The sequence below is a fragment of the Eurosta solidaginis genome, chromosome 3, assembly GCF_040869045.1.
Source record: "Eurosta solidaginis isolate ZX-2024a chromosome 3, ASM4086904v1, whole genome shotgun sequence".
Taxonomy (NCBI): Eukaryota; Metazoa; Arthropoda; class Insecta; order Diptera; family Tephritidae; genus Eurosta; species Eurosta solidaginis.
Window position 1 is genome coordinate 275,434,030 of NC_090321.1, and position 17,928 is coordinate 275,451,957.

General features: G+C 35.1%; 2 protein-coding genes across 2 annotated transcripts in view; both read left to right on the top strand.

The window, feature by feature from the left end:
- Nucleotides 1-11,323: 11,323 nt before the first annotated feature.
- On the top strand, nt 11,324-13,195 carry LOC137245617 (putative inorganic phosphate cotransporter). The gene is made up of 3 exons (XM_067776568.1): nt 11,324-11,531; nt 11,605-12,693; nt 12,884-13,195. The coding sequence occupies exons 1-3, from the start codon at nt 11,370-11,372 to the stop codon at nt 13,115-13,117; spliced, it is 1,485 nt and encodes a 494-aa protein (XP_067632669.1). The 5' UTR covers nt 11,324-11,369; the 3' UTR covers nt 13,118-13,195.
- Nucleotides 13,196-14,048: 853 nt separating this feature from the next.
- Nucleotides 14,049-17,928, top strand: part of LOC137245615 (putative inorganic phosphate cotransporter) — a 40,562-nt gene continuing 36,682 nt past the window's right edge. Inside the window, exon 1 of the mRNA XM_067776567.1 lies at nt 14,049-15,740. Within this exon, the coding sequence (XP_067632668.1) occupies nt 15,704-15,740 (37 nt within the window). The 5' untranslated portion in view covers nt 14,049-15,703. The remainder of the gene's footprint in view (nt 15,741-17,928) is intronic.

The following is a 17,928-nucleotide window of genomic DNA, read 5'->3' on the forward strand; positions in this document are numbered from 1 at the left end:
GCTGCGATATTAAAGTTGTAAGCTCATAACCATTTAAACCGTTAAGCGCCAATTAAGTAAGTAAGTAACTATGTATTGTATACATTATACAACTTGGCCGAAAGAGTACTTGTGAATCCTCGATGCAAATAAATCCTATTTGTGCAAATAAAATAAGCACTCAGACATGCTAAGCCATAAATATGTTCAGGTTTCTTTGGGACAAGAAGAATTTTTAATTTTGTTGTACTGTGTAATCAGTAAGTTCTTTATAATTTTCGAATAACATGTTTTTAGTGCATTACTGTTTTCACTCTATGTAGAAGCTAAAGATTCGCCTTTTTATGTTTAAAAATGTCTATGAAGTGGCACACTTTGATTAAAATGAAAACAACGGGATAAGATAAGGATTGTTAAATTTTATCAATTGAGAACAGATATTTTGGCAGTTTTAATCAACATTATGGTTACTGACAGTGACCGCAAAGGTTTTTGCTAAACTATACCTATTTTTTACTTCCCGCGGTATTTTTCATTTTCAACGGTTCTGAAAATAGTGCTGGATATGTAAAAAAAATTTTTTTGATGCTTTGATTGTTCGTTCATTGTAGCCGATGTTCCAACTAATTGTCTGTTCTTATCAATTGCAATTTGAATTCTTTTAATTTAATCGTTTATTTGTTGCTGCCCTTTTCTTGCACCAGGCGCTAATTACAGGGGACGCCAAATGGTCGGCAAAGCAGAACTTCCTGGAAAAATTGTATTTTTATTATAACTGATTTCTGGAAAACATTTTCTATACTAAAAAATGCAAGCATTTATCCGGAACACTGGCGACAGGTGTGGAATAATTGAAAGTATATGGGGAAATCCGCCAAACTTTGGTTTTTTTGGAGAAAAACATTTTTTTGAAACATGGTATCACGCAAATATCTTTTTGTTAGGAACATTGATGGGTCAATTTGAGCTATAGTGCATCGCCTTTACTCGTCTTAGATAATGCCTCAAAAAGATATAGTCAAAAGATCGAGCAAAATATATATAAATTGAGGTCGTAATGTTAAATATGTATACATTTATTTCATTTATTTCTGTACCGATTATATCGAAATTTTAACACAATATGGAGATATATGCAGCTGTTAGCTATATAAAATTTTTTTGATACACGAGACCCGGTTTTGTAGATATCGGTAAAAATATAAAACCGAATAACCACAAAATATTTTTTACTGCAAAGTTTGCAACACATGTATTTTAACACCTTTCTATCGATTATTTTAAAACTTTAAAAACATATAGATATGTGAACGAAGTATGTTTAGGTAAAAAAGTTTTTATACCCGAGATCTGGTTTTGGAGATATTGATAAAAATATAAACCCGGAAAACTTTAAATGTGTTTACTTATTTGAACACTTCTTAACCGATTGTGTTGAAATTTTATCAGGATGCACATACCTATCTATGTGGGGTATATTTAGGTAAAATTTTGTTGATACCCGAAACCCGGTTTTAGAGATATCGGCAAAAATATGAAACCGGGTAACCGTCAAATATTTCATACCCGTTTGTTAATTTTTTCTCTACACCACAGTAGTATACCACCAATTACCTCATCTTGGAATATTCACGCAAGGAAAGTTATTGGGGCAAATATACGAAATTTCCGACCAAAATTGGCAATCGTCAAAAAGTGTAGAAAAAATTTTTATTTATTTTTTTTAATTTTTGTACCAAATTTGTGTTTCTTTTCATTTACTTTTAAATAAAACCTGGTTAAAAAAAAAGCTATAAGCAAAAAACTGTCAATATTGAAAATGACAAAAATAAGTATCGCTACTTTGATTGATGATAGTTTTGAGTATTGGAGGGGCACATTAATTTTGCTCATACTTTGAGAATCTCCGTCTCAAAAACAACATTCAGTTTAAATTCCATAGCGTTTCAGCGATGCCTCAAAATTTAAAAAAATTCAAAAAAAAAAAATCAGGGGTATCGCTTAAAAAAGTGTAAAAATCGGCGTTTTTCACATTTCGAAGTTCTGCAAAAACTTACTACCAACTTTCTTGATTTTTAAAATCATCAGATCGTATAGTCAAAAGGCGAAACTTAATATCCTTTTACCTTTTTCAGACCTTAAGTTTTTTGCCCGTGTGTAAAACGTGAATTTCCAAAAAAGTAAAAGTTTTTGGGATTTGCCCATATATGTACACATCTTTTTTCTCACGTTCAACGTTACGATGGGAATTATTAAAAAATGCTTTAACGAAAACTGTCAAACGTGAATATGAAAGACGATGGAGAGACAGAAACAAGCGGTTAGCATTATCGTCGATGGGCTAGAGATTGTAGTAGATAACTTAGAACAATTAGCAGAGGACACTAACACCACAAGTGACACCAGAAGCGACGCTACTATTCTGTTGCAAAATATACTAAATTTTAGTTTCATAACATCAGTTCATTTCTGGTATGAAATTTTAAGGAGGATTGATCATGTGCAGCTCAGATTACAAAATCCGGGGATGAATTTTAGAGAAGTGTATCATGATCTTAAATCATTAGCGACTGAACTATCCGAAATTCGAGACACTCTCTGTGAAGAAGCAATAGAAAAAGCGAAATCTCTTTGTGAAAAATGGGATACTGATATAATAAAACGTGCAAGAAGGCGCCGCAAAATGACCGGAGAATCGGCTAGTGATGTTGGTCTTTCCACAGAATGTGACATTTCTCCCGTTATGAAAAGTGTTTTCGATCGCCTCCAACAAGAAATACTTACATAAATTACCTTAATTTTAAATCTGATTCCTATTAGACGTTGGAAATTTGTTAAACAAAGATAATAACGAATTAGAAAGAAATTATAAGAACTTTGGTGAATTTTATATTACAGATTTCGATGGAACAGAACTTTTCGAAATATGTGATTGCAAAATATTACTTGGCAGTAGAAAAGAAATTGAACATAAAACTCCGTTAGAATTACTTACTTTTATAATCTCGCATGGAGAAGATGTTTTTCCAAACTTGCGAGTAGGACTTCAAATACTCTTGTATATCTCAGTATCGATAGCTAGCTGTGAACGTTCATTCAGCAAATTAAAACAGATTTTGACATATTTACGATGGATGATGGGGCAATGTCGTCTAAGTGACCTAACATTATTAAGTGTGGAAAAAGAAAATTTTGATGATATCATTGATATATTTGGTTCCTCAAAGGCAAGCAAATTTTGCACATAGATATTAGTTTTACTAATGTATTGTTGAAGCCAAAAGGCTTGCAATGGTTGGGAATCGCTGGTGTTCTCCCAATTCAGCAGTTCCGTACAAAGCAACTCTGTCATTGGAAAATTACCAGTGATCACTTGCATAATAAGAGTGAAGTAACTAATGATTGGCTGGAACGATGAGTCTTTTGATAACCATCATCGGAATCGCATCCAGCCATCATCGTGTCTTACAGGTAAACTATAAGTTTTTTCTATCGTGATTAACTTTCTATTGTACCTATAAATCTATATACTTACCTTGCTTGTATACCTTTGTATTTATCCTTTTAAATACACTTTTATCATTACTCTAATTCGTTGCTTTTCATTTCTTTTGGTACCAAATCTGCCGTGAGTTCGCACCGGCATTTTCTTCGTTCGATCCCCGCACGATCAGTATTATAATCATATTATTATTAAATATGTATTTGAGTCTACTTATAGATGATATTTTCAGCCTACGGTTTTATTGGTTCATAATTTTTGATTATATAAAATTATATTGTTGTGGTAATAATAGGAGGGAGGGAGCCAAAAATATATTTTGTCCCGGGCACAAGAAAGCCTCACTACGCCACTGACTATATAACTACATTGTGGCTCTCATTTCCTCAGGGTAAAGTTTTATGTAAAACTTTTTTATTGTTGCATGTTTGTTTGTTTATCAACGTACAAACGTATTCATGTATGTATAAATAATTATGTCTATACACATCATAACATATTATTTATTTTTTGTTGTTTTTCTAACGTTCGGATAATTATGTTTGCTGTGGTTTTTATGTCTCTCGCATTTATTTGCTATTTTTTGTTTGTTTTAAATTTTTTAACTTAAGTACTCATAAAAGCATTGTTCCTAAATAAGCAACTATTTGAACATATCCATAGGTTTTTATTGCGCCTTCTACTTATTATTTTAGATTTGTATTTGATTTAGGTGGAATTTATTTTCAGATCCAAGAAAAATACATCGGCGTTAAAGGTTTCCTGTTAACACAGTTAATTTAATATTTTAGACCCAGCTGTACTTGTACACAGGATATTGTAACGAATTTACTTGAAAATCCTCTTATTTGCAATCCTCTGCTAAGTTCGAATCACTAAACTGTTGAATAAATAACTCCAATATTGAACAATGGAAAAATGGCCTTTATTAAAGTACTTCACAATAACACTTATACTTTGCTACTCGCTGGCTTAATAACCAAACTGATTGATAACTCAAATGAAACTCTACTATTGGCCGCCAGATCGCGTGCTTAATCAAACTGATTGATAGCTCAACTCAAACTGAATTATTTCTTACTCGCCTGCCCCGATTTTATAGTTTACGCTGCATACTTCTAGGCTCTTCCATTTCCAGAACTTACCAACTATATTCGTGTGTGTATAGTTCTCATATAGTTTCTACTTGTTTACAATTGTCTACTTTTTAGCGCTTCTCAGATGTACATATGTGAGTTTGTAGTTTACAGTCTCTCGCACACACATAATCGTATAAGTAAATTCATCTGTGTGTGCCATCTCATCTCTCGCTGCCTTGTATGTAAATGTTGCTCGTCGGAATGTGTACATATGTGTAGACGCAATTATTGATTCGTTTATGTAGATACATAATGATTGAATTATTGATGTGAATTCACGTCACTGCTTAGCATCGGCCTGGAGATGGCAGCACTCCTTAGTTTTGCTAATATTCGTAACACTGCCCTCCACCTAAGTCTGATCGTCCCGATCAGACAAATCTCCCAATCTAGACGCCGCTAGCATCTCCAAATGTACCACCCTTCTAATCCGTGATTTCCCAGTGGTTTGTGTGCGGTAGCTGGTATCACTGATCTTCTTCACAACTTTGTACGGGCCTTCCCAACTGCACCGAAATTTGGCTGGAACACCTTTCCGCCGGTGAGGGTTGTTTAACAGTACCAAATCTCCCGCCAAGAAACCTTCCGAATTAAAGTTCTTGTCATGCCAGTGTTTCATCTTACTGCTCGTTACTCTGGGCCGTTCCTTCACACTCTGTTGTTTGGTCAATGAACCACTTCGTAGAGCTTGCGCTGGACGGATTTGCTTTGCATAATCGGTATCGTTCCCACATTTCACAACATTAGTGCGCTCCGGCTTGAAACTACCCTCGCATTCTTTCTCGGAAATTCGTTGCTTTGTTTTCCTGCGTCTTTTAGATTTTGTCAAAGCCAGTGTTTCTCTCGCAGGTACTTTTGATTTTGATTTATTTGGCCCATTCGATCTATCAACCTTTGCCTTTGACTTTCGTGGTCTTTGTCAAGTCTTTTCCACCAGTACCCGATTACTGCTGAACCCTTTTTCCAAACTAAAGTTAAGTGGTATGTCCTGGTTCTTATAGCGCATAATTTTTCTCCGCATATCGATCCTGACGTCATGGTCAACCAAGAAGTCCACTCCCAATATGACTTCATCAACGATCTCCGCCACAACGAATTTGTGTAGAACCATGACTTTTCCAATTAATACCTCACATACCACTTCGCCTTGAACTTGGTTATACTCGCCAGTGACCGTACGCAACTTTGCTCCAGGTAACGGTTTTACTCTCCTGTTGACCAAGTCAGATCGGTTCAAGGAATGAGATGCGCCCGTATCTACAGTCAGTACTCGTTCTTTGCCATCCACATTCCCTCTGACGGTAATACTGCTCGATTTTCTACCAATTTGCGACACAGATATCACAGGGCATTCAATAGCTGGATCTAGCTCTCTACCTCTTACTCGCTCTTTCTCATCTCCTCCAGTTTTGCGTTTACGGCCACTCACATTGTTGGAACTATTAAGACCAAGATCGCAATGACATGCTATGTGACCGGACTTCCCGCATTTGAAGCATTTGATAACTTTTTCACTTCGCTTTTGCGATCCTTTCAGTGCCTCCAATATTGCGTCTACCCACTCTGGCCTGTCTACTTCCACACGGCGTGCTTTGAAAACTGGCTTACACAGACGCGACGCTGTTTCCTGAATCAGAGCATGTGATACCGTTTCTGCGAATGTTGGCTTTGGGTTTGCGTATGTAGCTCGCTTTGTTTCGACATCCCTTATGCCATTTATAAAGCTTTGAATCTTTACCCTTTCAGTGTATTGCACGGGTGCGTCCGCATTCGCTAAATGTGCTAGCCTTTCAATATCCGACGCAAACTCTTGCAATGTTTCACCAGGCCTCTGGAAGCGGTTCAGCAACTCCATTTGGTATATCTGTCTCCTATGCTCAATTCCGTATCGTCTCTCTAGAGCGTCCATCAATGCTTCATAACAGTTCCGTTCGCCCTCTGGAATGGTTTGTAAAATCTCAGCTGCAGGCCCTTTCAACGCCATGAACAATGCAGCAACTTTATCTTCCACATTCCAGTTGTTCACTGCTGCGGTCTTCTCAAACTGTATCTTAAACACCTGGAAAGGAACAGAGCCGTCAAAAGTTGGAATTTTTACCTTCGTATTGCTTGCTGAAACAACTGGGCGAATTAGTTGCAATTCCTGTATACGACCTCTCAAAGCATCCACCTCTGCCTCGAATTTTTCTTCAAACTGCGTTATTTTCTCGTCCATACGCGCTTCGAGTTTTGATGATATACGTGCCTCTTGCTCTTTCAGTTGTGTTTCCATCTTTGATGTAATCTGTGTCGACATTTCTGAAATACGTGTCTCATGTGATTCCAGCTGGGATGCCATATATGTCTTCTGCTCTTCCAGTTGAGATGACATTTGCGACGACATTTCGGATATACGTGTCTCCTGTGCTTCCATCTTGGATGTTATACGTGTCCTGCGATTCCAATTGTAATGACATATACGTTTTCTGTTCTTCTAGTTGTGATGACATATTTGTGGATATTTGTGATGACATTTCTGTTATACGTGCCTCTTGCGCTTCCAGTTGGGATGATATAACATTTTGAAAAACACAAAGAACCTGATTATTTAGTAAATAATACACGTAGAATGTTGAAATTTAACGTGTGGACTGATATTAAGACTCTTGATAAAAATTTAAATTTTTTTTTAAATGGGCTTGGCACCGCCCATTTGTGATAATATCAATTTTACAAATATTATTAATCATAAATCAAAAATCGTTAAACCTGTCGTAACAAAATTAGGCACGGAGGTTGCCTTTACTATAAGCAATTCTTAGAAGAATAATTATCGAAATCGGTTAAGGACCACGCCGACTTTTATATAAAATATTTTTAAAAGGGTCGTGGAAAAATAAAATAAGCTATATGTTTGCAAACAAGAGTTTTATATCAATGGTATTTCATTTCCCAACTGGATTTATAACAACAAATAGGAAAAATTTCAAATATAAAAAAATGGGCGTGGCACCGCCCCTTTTATGACTAAGCCATTTTCTATGTTTCGGTAGCCATAACTCGAAGAAAAATTAATGGATCGGTATAAAATTGGGTACACAAATTTTCCCTATAGCAGGAAATATTTCTAGAAAAAATGGGCGAGATCAGTTAAAGACCATGCCCACTTTTATATAAAAGATTTTTAAAAGGGTCGTAAACTAGAATAATAAGCTATAAATTAGCAAAAAATAGTTTGAATCAACGATATTTCACTTATCAAGTTTTATTGTAAGAGGAAATGGGGAGACATTTTTTTTAAATGGGCGGTGAAATGAAATGTACAACTGAAGCTCACGCTAAGTATATAATGTTCGCTTACACCCGAACTTAGCCTTCCTTACTTGTTTTTTGTTACAGTTGAACTTACATACTCTTATCATTTTAATCTACATCTTGTTTATGGTAAACGTCAAGAAATTTTTATAAAATGTTTAAATCAAAAGCAAATATTTTAACTGTTTATATACAACAGCGAACAGGAAAATAGCAGTGGCAATTTTTATCAAATGTCGTTGATTAAATTCTTCTTTTTGTTTTTGATGTTTAAAAAAAAAATATTTCATAAATTGTAACAGAAACTATGCCAATAATTTTGAAAAACGCTTTGCAAAAAGAATATATTACTAAAACAAGTAAGGAAGGCTAAGTTCGGGTGTAACTGAACATTACATACTCAGTTGAGAGATATAGAGACATAATAAGGGAAAATCACCATGTAGGAAAATGAACCTAGGGTAACCCTGGAATTTGTTTGTATGACACGTGTATCAAATGGAAAGCATTAAAGAGTATTTAAGAGGCAGTGAGCCATAGTTCTATAGGTGGACGTCATTTAGGGATACCGCCAAAAAGGGGGACCAGGGGTGACTCTATAATGTGTTTGTACGAAATGGGTATCAAATGAAAGGTGTTAATGAGTATTTTAAAAGGGAGTGGGCCTTAGTTCTATAGGTGGACGCCTTTTCGAGATATCGTCATAAACGTGGACCAGGGGTGACTCTAGAATGCGTTTGTACATTATGGGTATCAAACGAAAGGTTTTAAAGAGCATTCTAAAAGGGAGTGGGCCTTAGTTCTATCGGTGGACGTCTTTTCGAGATATCGCCATAAAGGTGGACCAGGGGTGACTCTAGAATTTGTTTGTACGATATGGGTATCAAATGAAAGATGTTAATGAGTATTTTAAAAGGGAGTGGGTCTTAGTTCTATAGGTGGACGCCTTTTCGGGATATCGTTATAAAGGTGGACCAGGGTTGACTCTAGAATGCGTTTGTACAATATGGATGTCAAACGAAAGGTGTTAATGAGTATTTTAAAAGGGAGTGGCCCTTAGTTCTATGGGTGGACGCCTTTTCGGGATATCGCCATAAACATGGACCAGGGGTGACTCTAGAATGCGTTTGTACATTATGGGTATCAAATGAAAGTTGTTAATGAGTATTTTAAAAGGGAGTGGGCTTTAGTTCTATAGGTGGACGCCTTTTCGAGATATCGCCATAAAGGTGGAACAGGGGTGACTCTAGAATTTCTTTGTACGATATGGGTTTCAAATGAAAGGTGTTAATGAGTATTTTGAAAGGGAGTGGGCCTTAGTTCTATAGGAGGACGCCTTTTCGAGATATCGCCATAAACGTGGACCATCATCTGTCGGGTACCGCTAATTTATTTATATATATAATACCACGAACAGTATTCCTGCCAGGATTCCAAGGGCTTTTGATTTCGCCCTGCAGAACTTTTTCATTTTCTTCTACTTAATATTGTAGGTGTCACACCCATTTTACAAAATTTTTTTGTAAAGTTAAATTTTGCGTCAATAAACTAATCCAATTACCATGTGTCATCCATTTTTCGTATTTGGTATAGAATTATGGCATTTTTTTCATTTTTCGTAATTTTCGATATCGAAAAAGTGGGCGTGGTCATAGTCGGATTTCGGCCATTTTTTATACCAATACAAAGTAAGTTCAGATAAATACCTGAGCTGAGTTTGTAGAGATATATCGATTTTTGCTCAAGTTATCGTATTAACGGCCGAGCGGAAGGACAGACGGTCGACTGTGTATAAAAACTGTGCGTGCCTTCAACCGATTTCGCCGATTTTCACGGAAAACAGTTACCGTCCTAGAAACTAAGCCCCTATCAAATTTCACAAGGATTGGTAAATATTTGTTCGACTTATGGCATTAAAAGTATTCCATTTTGAAATTTTCTTTTATTTTTGTATTTTGTTGCACCATATAATAACTGGAGTTGAATGTTGACATAATTTACTTTTATACTACTTTTACGCTGTAAAGATACTAACTTTTTTTTTTAATTTGAATTAAACATTTTTTTTTTAAGTGGACGTGATCTTTCTCCGATTTTGCTAATTTTTATTAGGCATACATATAGTAATAAGAGTAACGTTCCTGCCAAATTTCATAATGATATCTTCAACGACTGCCAAATTACAGCTTGCAAAACTTCTAAATTACTTTCTTTTAATAGTGGGCGGTGCCACCCCCATTATCCAAAATTTTACTAATTTACTATTCTGCGTCATAAGTTCAACTCACCTACCAAGTTTCATCGCTTTATCCGTCTTTGGTAATGAATTATCGCACTTTTTCGATTTTTCGAAATTTTCGATATCGAAAAAGTGGTTGTGGTTATAGTCCGATATCGTTCATTTTAAATAGCGATCTGAGATGATGCCCAATAACCTACATACCAAATTTCATCAAGATTCCTCAAAATTTACTCAAGTTATCGTGTTAACGGACGGACGGACGGACGAATATGGCACAATCAAATTTTTTTTCGATACTGATGATTTTGATATATGGAAGTCTATATCTATCTCGATTCCTTTATACCTGTACAACCAACCGTTATCCAATCAAAGTTAATAATATCTGTGAGCTCTGCTCAACTGAGTATAATAATTATAGATTATATCAGTGGCAACTTCGGCTGTATTTGCAAGGATCAAATTTTTGTTAAATTCTTCCGAAAGTCTCTCATCATTAAACTTCACATTTGGGGTCGGACTTTTCCAACTTTTTTATTTCGTATGGGGACCAACCCAGTATAACTGTACAAAGAATAAACTATCCAAAGAAGACATTTGCAGTTGCACAACAACAAAGGCATATCCTTAGCTGATTGGACTCCTGCTCCTGTGAGAAATGGCTTTGAAAAGATTTACAAGGCATAATCGAAACAGCTGCCGCCGTGATGTGGCATACGGTGCTCCGCCCACCACACCTAGGGTCCTGGGTTCAACACCCGGTCAAAGTAACATGAAAAATATATAAAAAAATTTTTTTTTCAATTACGAAACAATTTTTCTAATCTGGGTCGCCCATCAGCAGTGCTTTGGCAAATACTCTGAGTGTATTTCTGTCCTGAAAAGCTTCTTAATGAAGATTCACCTGCCTGCAGGTGCCGCAAATTTTTAGGAAAAATTAAAAGGAACACTATGCAAATTGGAAGGTAAACTTGGCCTAAATCTCTTCGTAGGTAAATCGCAAAATAATTTTTTAAATTTTTTATCAAATAAGAAAAAAACATTTTAATTAAAGAAATTTGCTACAAATTGCCACTGCTATTTTTCTGTTCGCTGCTGTACCACGTAACCTTGGCACCTAGAAATTCTACACACTCTGAAAATTTAAAAGATTTAAACAACTCGATATAGAGTTGAAATAAAAAATATCGCGAAAAGACGTTAACGCCTCTGTATGGAAGCCAATAGGAAGAGTAGACGCAGCAAACTGGGCTATCGACACCTGCAATGTCTCCAACTTTTCATAGGATTTGGACTGCTTTTTGCCAGCAGAGTTAACATATCTATAGCCATAATGGCTATGATGGATAAGAATACAGCAAATCCGAATTTTCCCGTAAGTTGAAGAAGTTAAAAATTTTCATATGTAATACAAATTAATCAATGCACAATCTTCAATATTATTACAGGAATATTCCTGGTCTGAACAAACCAAATCGTATATATTCAGCAGTTTCTTCTGTGGTTACGTTTTACTGCAAATACCCGCTGGTGGTTGGGCACGCCGTTTCGGAGCTCGTTTGTTGATGTTACTCAGCATTGGCATCAACAGTTTACTTTCACTTTTAACACCACTTAGTGTAAGCTTTGGCGATTGGCCATTATTTTGCGTGATACGATTTACTCAGGGTCTCTCACAAGGTCTTCTGCTGCCGGCACTTGCTACAATACTGACTAAATGGGCACCAATCGAAGAGCGTGGTTCAATGCAAACATTCACCTACACTGGTGGACCATTCGGCATAGTTTTGATGTTGGCTAGCAGTGGTAAACTCTGTTCATCTCGTTGGGGTTGGCCAAGCACTTTCTATTTACCCGGTGCTTTGGGTTTGCTATGGTCCGTAATTTGGTTTGTGTATGGCGCAAATACACCACGAGATTGTAGACATATCTCAGAGAATGAACGGGCTATGATTGAAGAGTCATTGACTGCTTATAAGGAGAAAGACAAGGGAGTAATTCAAAGACCGCCGGTGGTGGTGCCATGGCGAAGTATTGTTACGTCGACACCATTTCTAGTGCTTCTATTTAATTATTGCGCAAATGATTGGTGCTTTTGGACAATGCTCACGCAAATACCAACTTATATCAAGAGTGTGTTAGGAAAGGATATTAATAGCAATGCCCTTTTTTCGGCGTTACCATACTTATGTTTTCTTACTTTATCTTTGCTATTGTGCCCATTGGCAAGTTGGTTGGAAAAGTCAAAATTATTGCATGTAACTGTAAGCAGAAAAATGTTCAACACAATTGGTTTTTGGATACCCGCTTTGGGATTTGTGTCTTTGGGCTATTTACATACTGATCAAGCTGATTTGGCTATTGGTTTGCTAACGACCGCTATTGCCCTATCCACGAACTTATACTTTGGTTATTCTGTGAATCATTTCGACTTGGCGCCAAATCTTGCCGGAACTTTGGTTGGCATTGCGAACTGCTTTTCTAGTTTTATGGGCATTTTGGCTCCGCTAGCTGTGGGATTCATTGTCACAGATACGGTTGGCAAAAAAAAAATCAATTAGGCAATTCTGACGGGTATCTTATTAGGCAAGTAAAGTCTTAATTTGTAAGGTTTTTCCGTATAAAATTTGATTTTAATACAGCATATTCGACGAATAAGAAACCTTGTGAATTGCCAAAGTATTTTTATTTTATTACATGTATTATAGTTGTCTTTTTCGCTTACAGAAAAACATTACTCAATGGCGCATTGTATTCTTTCTTTCCGGAGCAATTGCATTTTTTGGTAATCTTCTGTTTTTATTATTTGGCACAACAAAAGTGCAGTGGTGGAATGAGCCATTACCCACACACTATGAAGCAGAGCAAATGAAACACTTAGTCATTGGTCATAGGAATGTGATAGTGTCTACAGCCGGCAGAACCTCTCAAAAAATTCAAACAAACCAAATTGATAACTAGTTCTAAGGATAGATATAGGGATCTTTATGGATCCTTTTATAAATATAGACGGTCAAAACTTTGAGCCTAGATATGAAACTAGTTTTTACTATATGCATGACCAAACCCAATTTGGACTCTCATTTTTGTTAGAAAATATATGGGGTATTCCATCCCATTTCGACCAATTTTGAACCCGACCCCTTTAGAAATGGCTGAAAGTTTTTCTTCTCTTTCTAGCTTACGAAAGACGTTTTTCAGAATTTTTTCAAATTTTTTTTATGCAACTCAAAAAAAGATATGAATTTTTAAAAAACACTATATTTGTTTTCAAAATGCTATAACTTTTTCAAAAATTGACCGTTTGGGATCTTTTTTTTATATTTGTTTTTAAATATACTTTTCGGAAAAAATACAAAAAAATTTTTAAAGTTTTTTTTTTAATTTTTCAGTTTTTCGAGATTTTTCGAATTTCGCCATTTTTTTTTTCTCATAAAAAACTTCAATCAATTATGGAATCATCCCCACTAATCCCGGAATGGGCCGATTTTTTTTTATATTTTTTTTATTTAATTGAAAAAAAAATTTTCAAAAATAAAAATTTTTTTTATCAATTTTATTTATATAACAAAAACATATAAGAAAATGATTTTTAAGTATTCTTTCCTTTTTATATTATGGTAATCTACGATTAAAATAACCAGGATTAATGAAAAGAATACTTAAAAATCAGAAATCAATACTTAGAATCAGAAAATAATACTTAAAAATCATTTTCTTACATTTTTTTGTTATATAAATAAAATTGATAAAAAAAAAATTTTTATTTTAAAATTTTTTTTTTTCAATTAAATAAAAAAAAAATATAAAAGAAAATCGGCCCACTCCGGGATTAGTGGGGATGATTGCAGAATTAATTGAAGTTTTTTATGAGAAAAAAAAATGGCGAAATTCGAAAAATCTCGAAAAATGAAAAATTAAAAAAAAAAGAAGTATGAATATTGGAAATTTCGAGTTCAATACTCAGCTCCCAAAAAGCTAGCTGATGCAGAAGTGAAATTCAGAAATATTCCCTAGTAACCATAGCCGAACAGGCTAAATTGTCAAAAACCGGGACACCTTAGCAAACAACTGCTTGATCTAGCCACACCTCGGAACGAATTCATATTAAAAATGCCAAGAGCCTTTTGGAGGGAAATTTCGGGGAAATCCCAAGTACTTATTAACTTTACACACATTTATCAAAGGGTTTTGGTCTGGAAATACTTTGCATCGCTTAAACAGTATTAGACCAATTAAGGGATATTCTTTTAAAGGGCGGCCGAAGTCTGGTTAAGCAGGAAGGTACCAACTAAAATATTTGGAATTTTCGCCTGAATCAGAACTATCAGAAAAAGGGAGTTGATATTTCCACTGCTTATATTTATGGAGATGTTTGGAACTATCGAAAAAGTGGATAAAATCGTATTAGGTGCAACATGTACCGTTTCGGAATGAACCAAATAGTGCGATCAAAAGAAAGAAATCTAAACAGTAAATTTTTACAATAGTTCGTAACGATCGAAAAAGTACCAATAAACCAACTATCTCTAAAGTGGAAACTTGAATCTAGTTCGGAGCTACAGAAAAAGTAACGCAGCGGGGACAATTTCCACCTCCTAAGACATCGCCATGTTTAACTCGCCAGTTGAGAGCACCTTCTAGTGCCAGTTTTGAACCACCAGAGACTTTCCCTACAGGTTTTACTCAATCACGTACATAAATCCACAAAAACTGTGTATGTGAACAAAAACTTTAATTGCTATGTAGATGTCCTGGTAGGCTTAAGTTGTTGTTTGATTTCGCTCATATCAACTCTACCACGTACTTTGCTCCCACATAATCACGCTCTCATTCTTTATTACTACATACAGCATACCGATAATACACTCAACGTCTACACTAACACATTCTTTGGTACTCCATACATATATACATACCAGTATTACACACTACGCCTGCATTTACATATTCAGGACTCTCCCATATAGGGAGCAAAGATGTTAACACATCGAAAAAAAAAAATTATTTTGAGTAGCATCTGTTTACATATAAACGGTCGATTTGTATGAGGAATTGAAAGATTTTGTTGAACCACCCCTCCACAAAGTTCATCTAGATTCTAGATCCTCCCCTGTTTTAAACCATAAACATGTAGTGAAATTCTTACTGACTTCAGTTTTGTATGCAATTTGCTCAAGTACTATTTATACACAAATTTTAGTTGGTTAAACTCATCCAAATTTCCTGCACGGTATACAGTTTTTTCTCCAAACCCAAAGAAAACGAGAATATTTTTATTTCATTTGTGCTACAATGAATTAGCATGACTCGATTCAAGTACCTGCGGCTAATTTAGTTTCTGATACAGATAAATATGAAACATGTTTAGAAAACTTCGGCAATATAGGCAATCGCATTCGCTTCACCAAGTAGATTAGATTGGTTAGAGTGTGACCCGGAATAGATCCGCTTGAAACAAAGTTTATAAAAAATGTTTTTATATTAATTTGAGTAATCTGCGTAAAGTGATTTATTTAACGTAATATAAAAATATATTAGAGGAGGATGAATGGAGAAAAAAGTGATCCAGAAATAGCGAAAGGTTTGTGAACAAAAAAGAAACTATGAAACTAAATATACAAACGGTTATGAATAAATTTGATGAAATAGAAAACCAAAAATGTCAATAACAAATTGAAGTTTTTATTGTGTTGCTAATTTTTTAAAAACTGAAAGACCTCGATTTGATATAAAGAATGTCTCAAAATTACAAGAATGGTATCCCCAGAGCGTTGTTGAACTAACGGCTTTATTTTGAGGGTTACTTTGTAAACAATTGATTATGTAAATGAAATTGACAAGCATTAGTACCGTATGACAATGATACCAATGTTAAATGGTACTAATGCTTTTAGTTTTAATATTTAAATAACAAATATATTACATCACCTCTGATGATGCTAGGAAGTCTAGCGAAACGTTAGGTGGAAAAATTGAAATAAATATCTTTATTTGCAATTAAGAAACGATTGGTCAAAAAAGCCTATTACCAACAAAAAGATATATATTTTAATATATCATAGAAGATTTTCTGAAAATATCACTTTGATCGGAGCTCTATATAGTATATATCCCATACAACCGATCGTTCAAATAGAAAGATTTTTGGCAATTTCTCCCTTAATTTCCAATATAAAAACGTTAAACTTGGTGATATTTATTCTAATATATCATAGAAGATACCCTGAGAAAATCACGTTTATCGGAGTAATATGTATATAGTACATACCTATCCCAAACAACCGATCGTTCAGATAGAAAGAAAACCATTTCAATCGGAGCTATATATAATATATATCCTATACAACCGATCGTTCAGATAAGGGGGTTTTTGCCATTTTTTATTTTATATTTATCTTAAAAATCGTTTAGGTATGCACATCTGTTCACTATATATTTCTTATCTTATACATCCGATTATTTGGAGATTACGAACGGGATAAGATTATTGTTCAGCCCCATTCATGAAAGGTATGAAGTCTTCGGCACAGCCGAAGACAGTCCCGTCCTTACTTGTTTTATTTTAGTTTCTTTTATATTTGCTTTTACAAACTAGGCTTTTACCTTTGTGTTTTTTTTTTTGCAGTTCTGTTCTTCTGTACTTGCACTACATAACTATGTTGTGGCTCTCATTTTCTCACGGTAACGTTTTATGTTAACGTAACACGATCACTGTTTCTCGCATAATTTTTGCATTACTCCTTTTTATTGTTGCTTGTTCGTTTGTTTATTAACGTACAAACGTATATATTATTTTATGTATGTATAAATAATTTTGTATATACACATCATACGATGTTTATTTATGTTTGTAATGTAATGTAATGTATTTATTTATTACGGCTTTCCTAAGCCTAACTTAAATCTATTTTACATGTTTATAATTGTCTTCTGGACTATGCAATCTAGACTAGTTACATCTATGTCCTACCTTGGAGTACTATGGATGGGAGACTTCCAGATCATGCGAACAAAGCGTTGCGATTATGTAGTATGTAGGCATTTTACGCATGTTAGTAAAGCGCGAAGGCAACATCTGCACGGCGATGCACTGAGTTAATCGAGTGATGCGTTTCAGTATGTGCTTCGGCAACCTTTTTTGTATGCGCACAAGAGCTTGGAAGTCTTGGCGCTACACAGCAGTATAGTTTCGCTGCACTTCTATCGATGCTATGGAAGTCCGCCTGTCCAGCACTAAATTGGTAGTGTTCTGCAATAATTGTACAATTTTTGTTTTCCTAACGTTAGGCGAATTATGTTTGCTGTGGTTTTTACGTCTCTCGCATTTATTTGTTATTATACTCAGTTGAGCAGAGCTCACAGAGTATATTAAGTTTGATTGGATAACGGTTGGTTGTACATATATAAAGGAATCGAAATAGATATAGACTTCCATATATCAAAATCATCAGGATCGAAAAAAAATTTGATTGAGCCATGTCCGTCCGTCCGTCCGTTAACACGATAACTTGAGTAAATTTTGAGGTATCTTGATGAAGTTTGGTATGTAGGTTCCTGAGCACTCATCTCAGAACGCTATTTAAAATGAACGATATCGGACTATAACCACGCCCACTTTTTCGATATCGAAAATTTCGAAAAATCGAAAAAGTGCGATAATTCATTACAAAAGACAGATAAAGCGACGAAACTTGGTAGATGAGTTGAACTTATGACGCAAAATATAAAATTAGTAAAATTTTGGACAATGGGCGTGGCACCGCCCACTT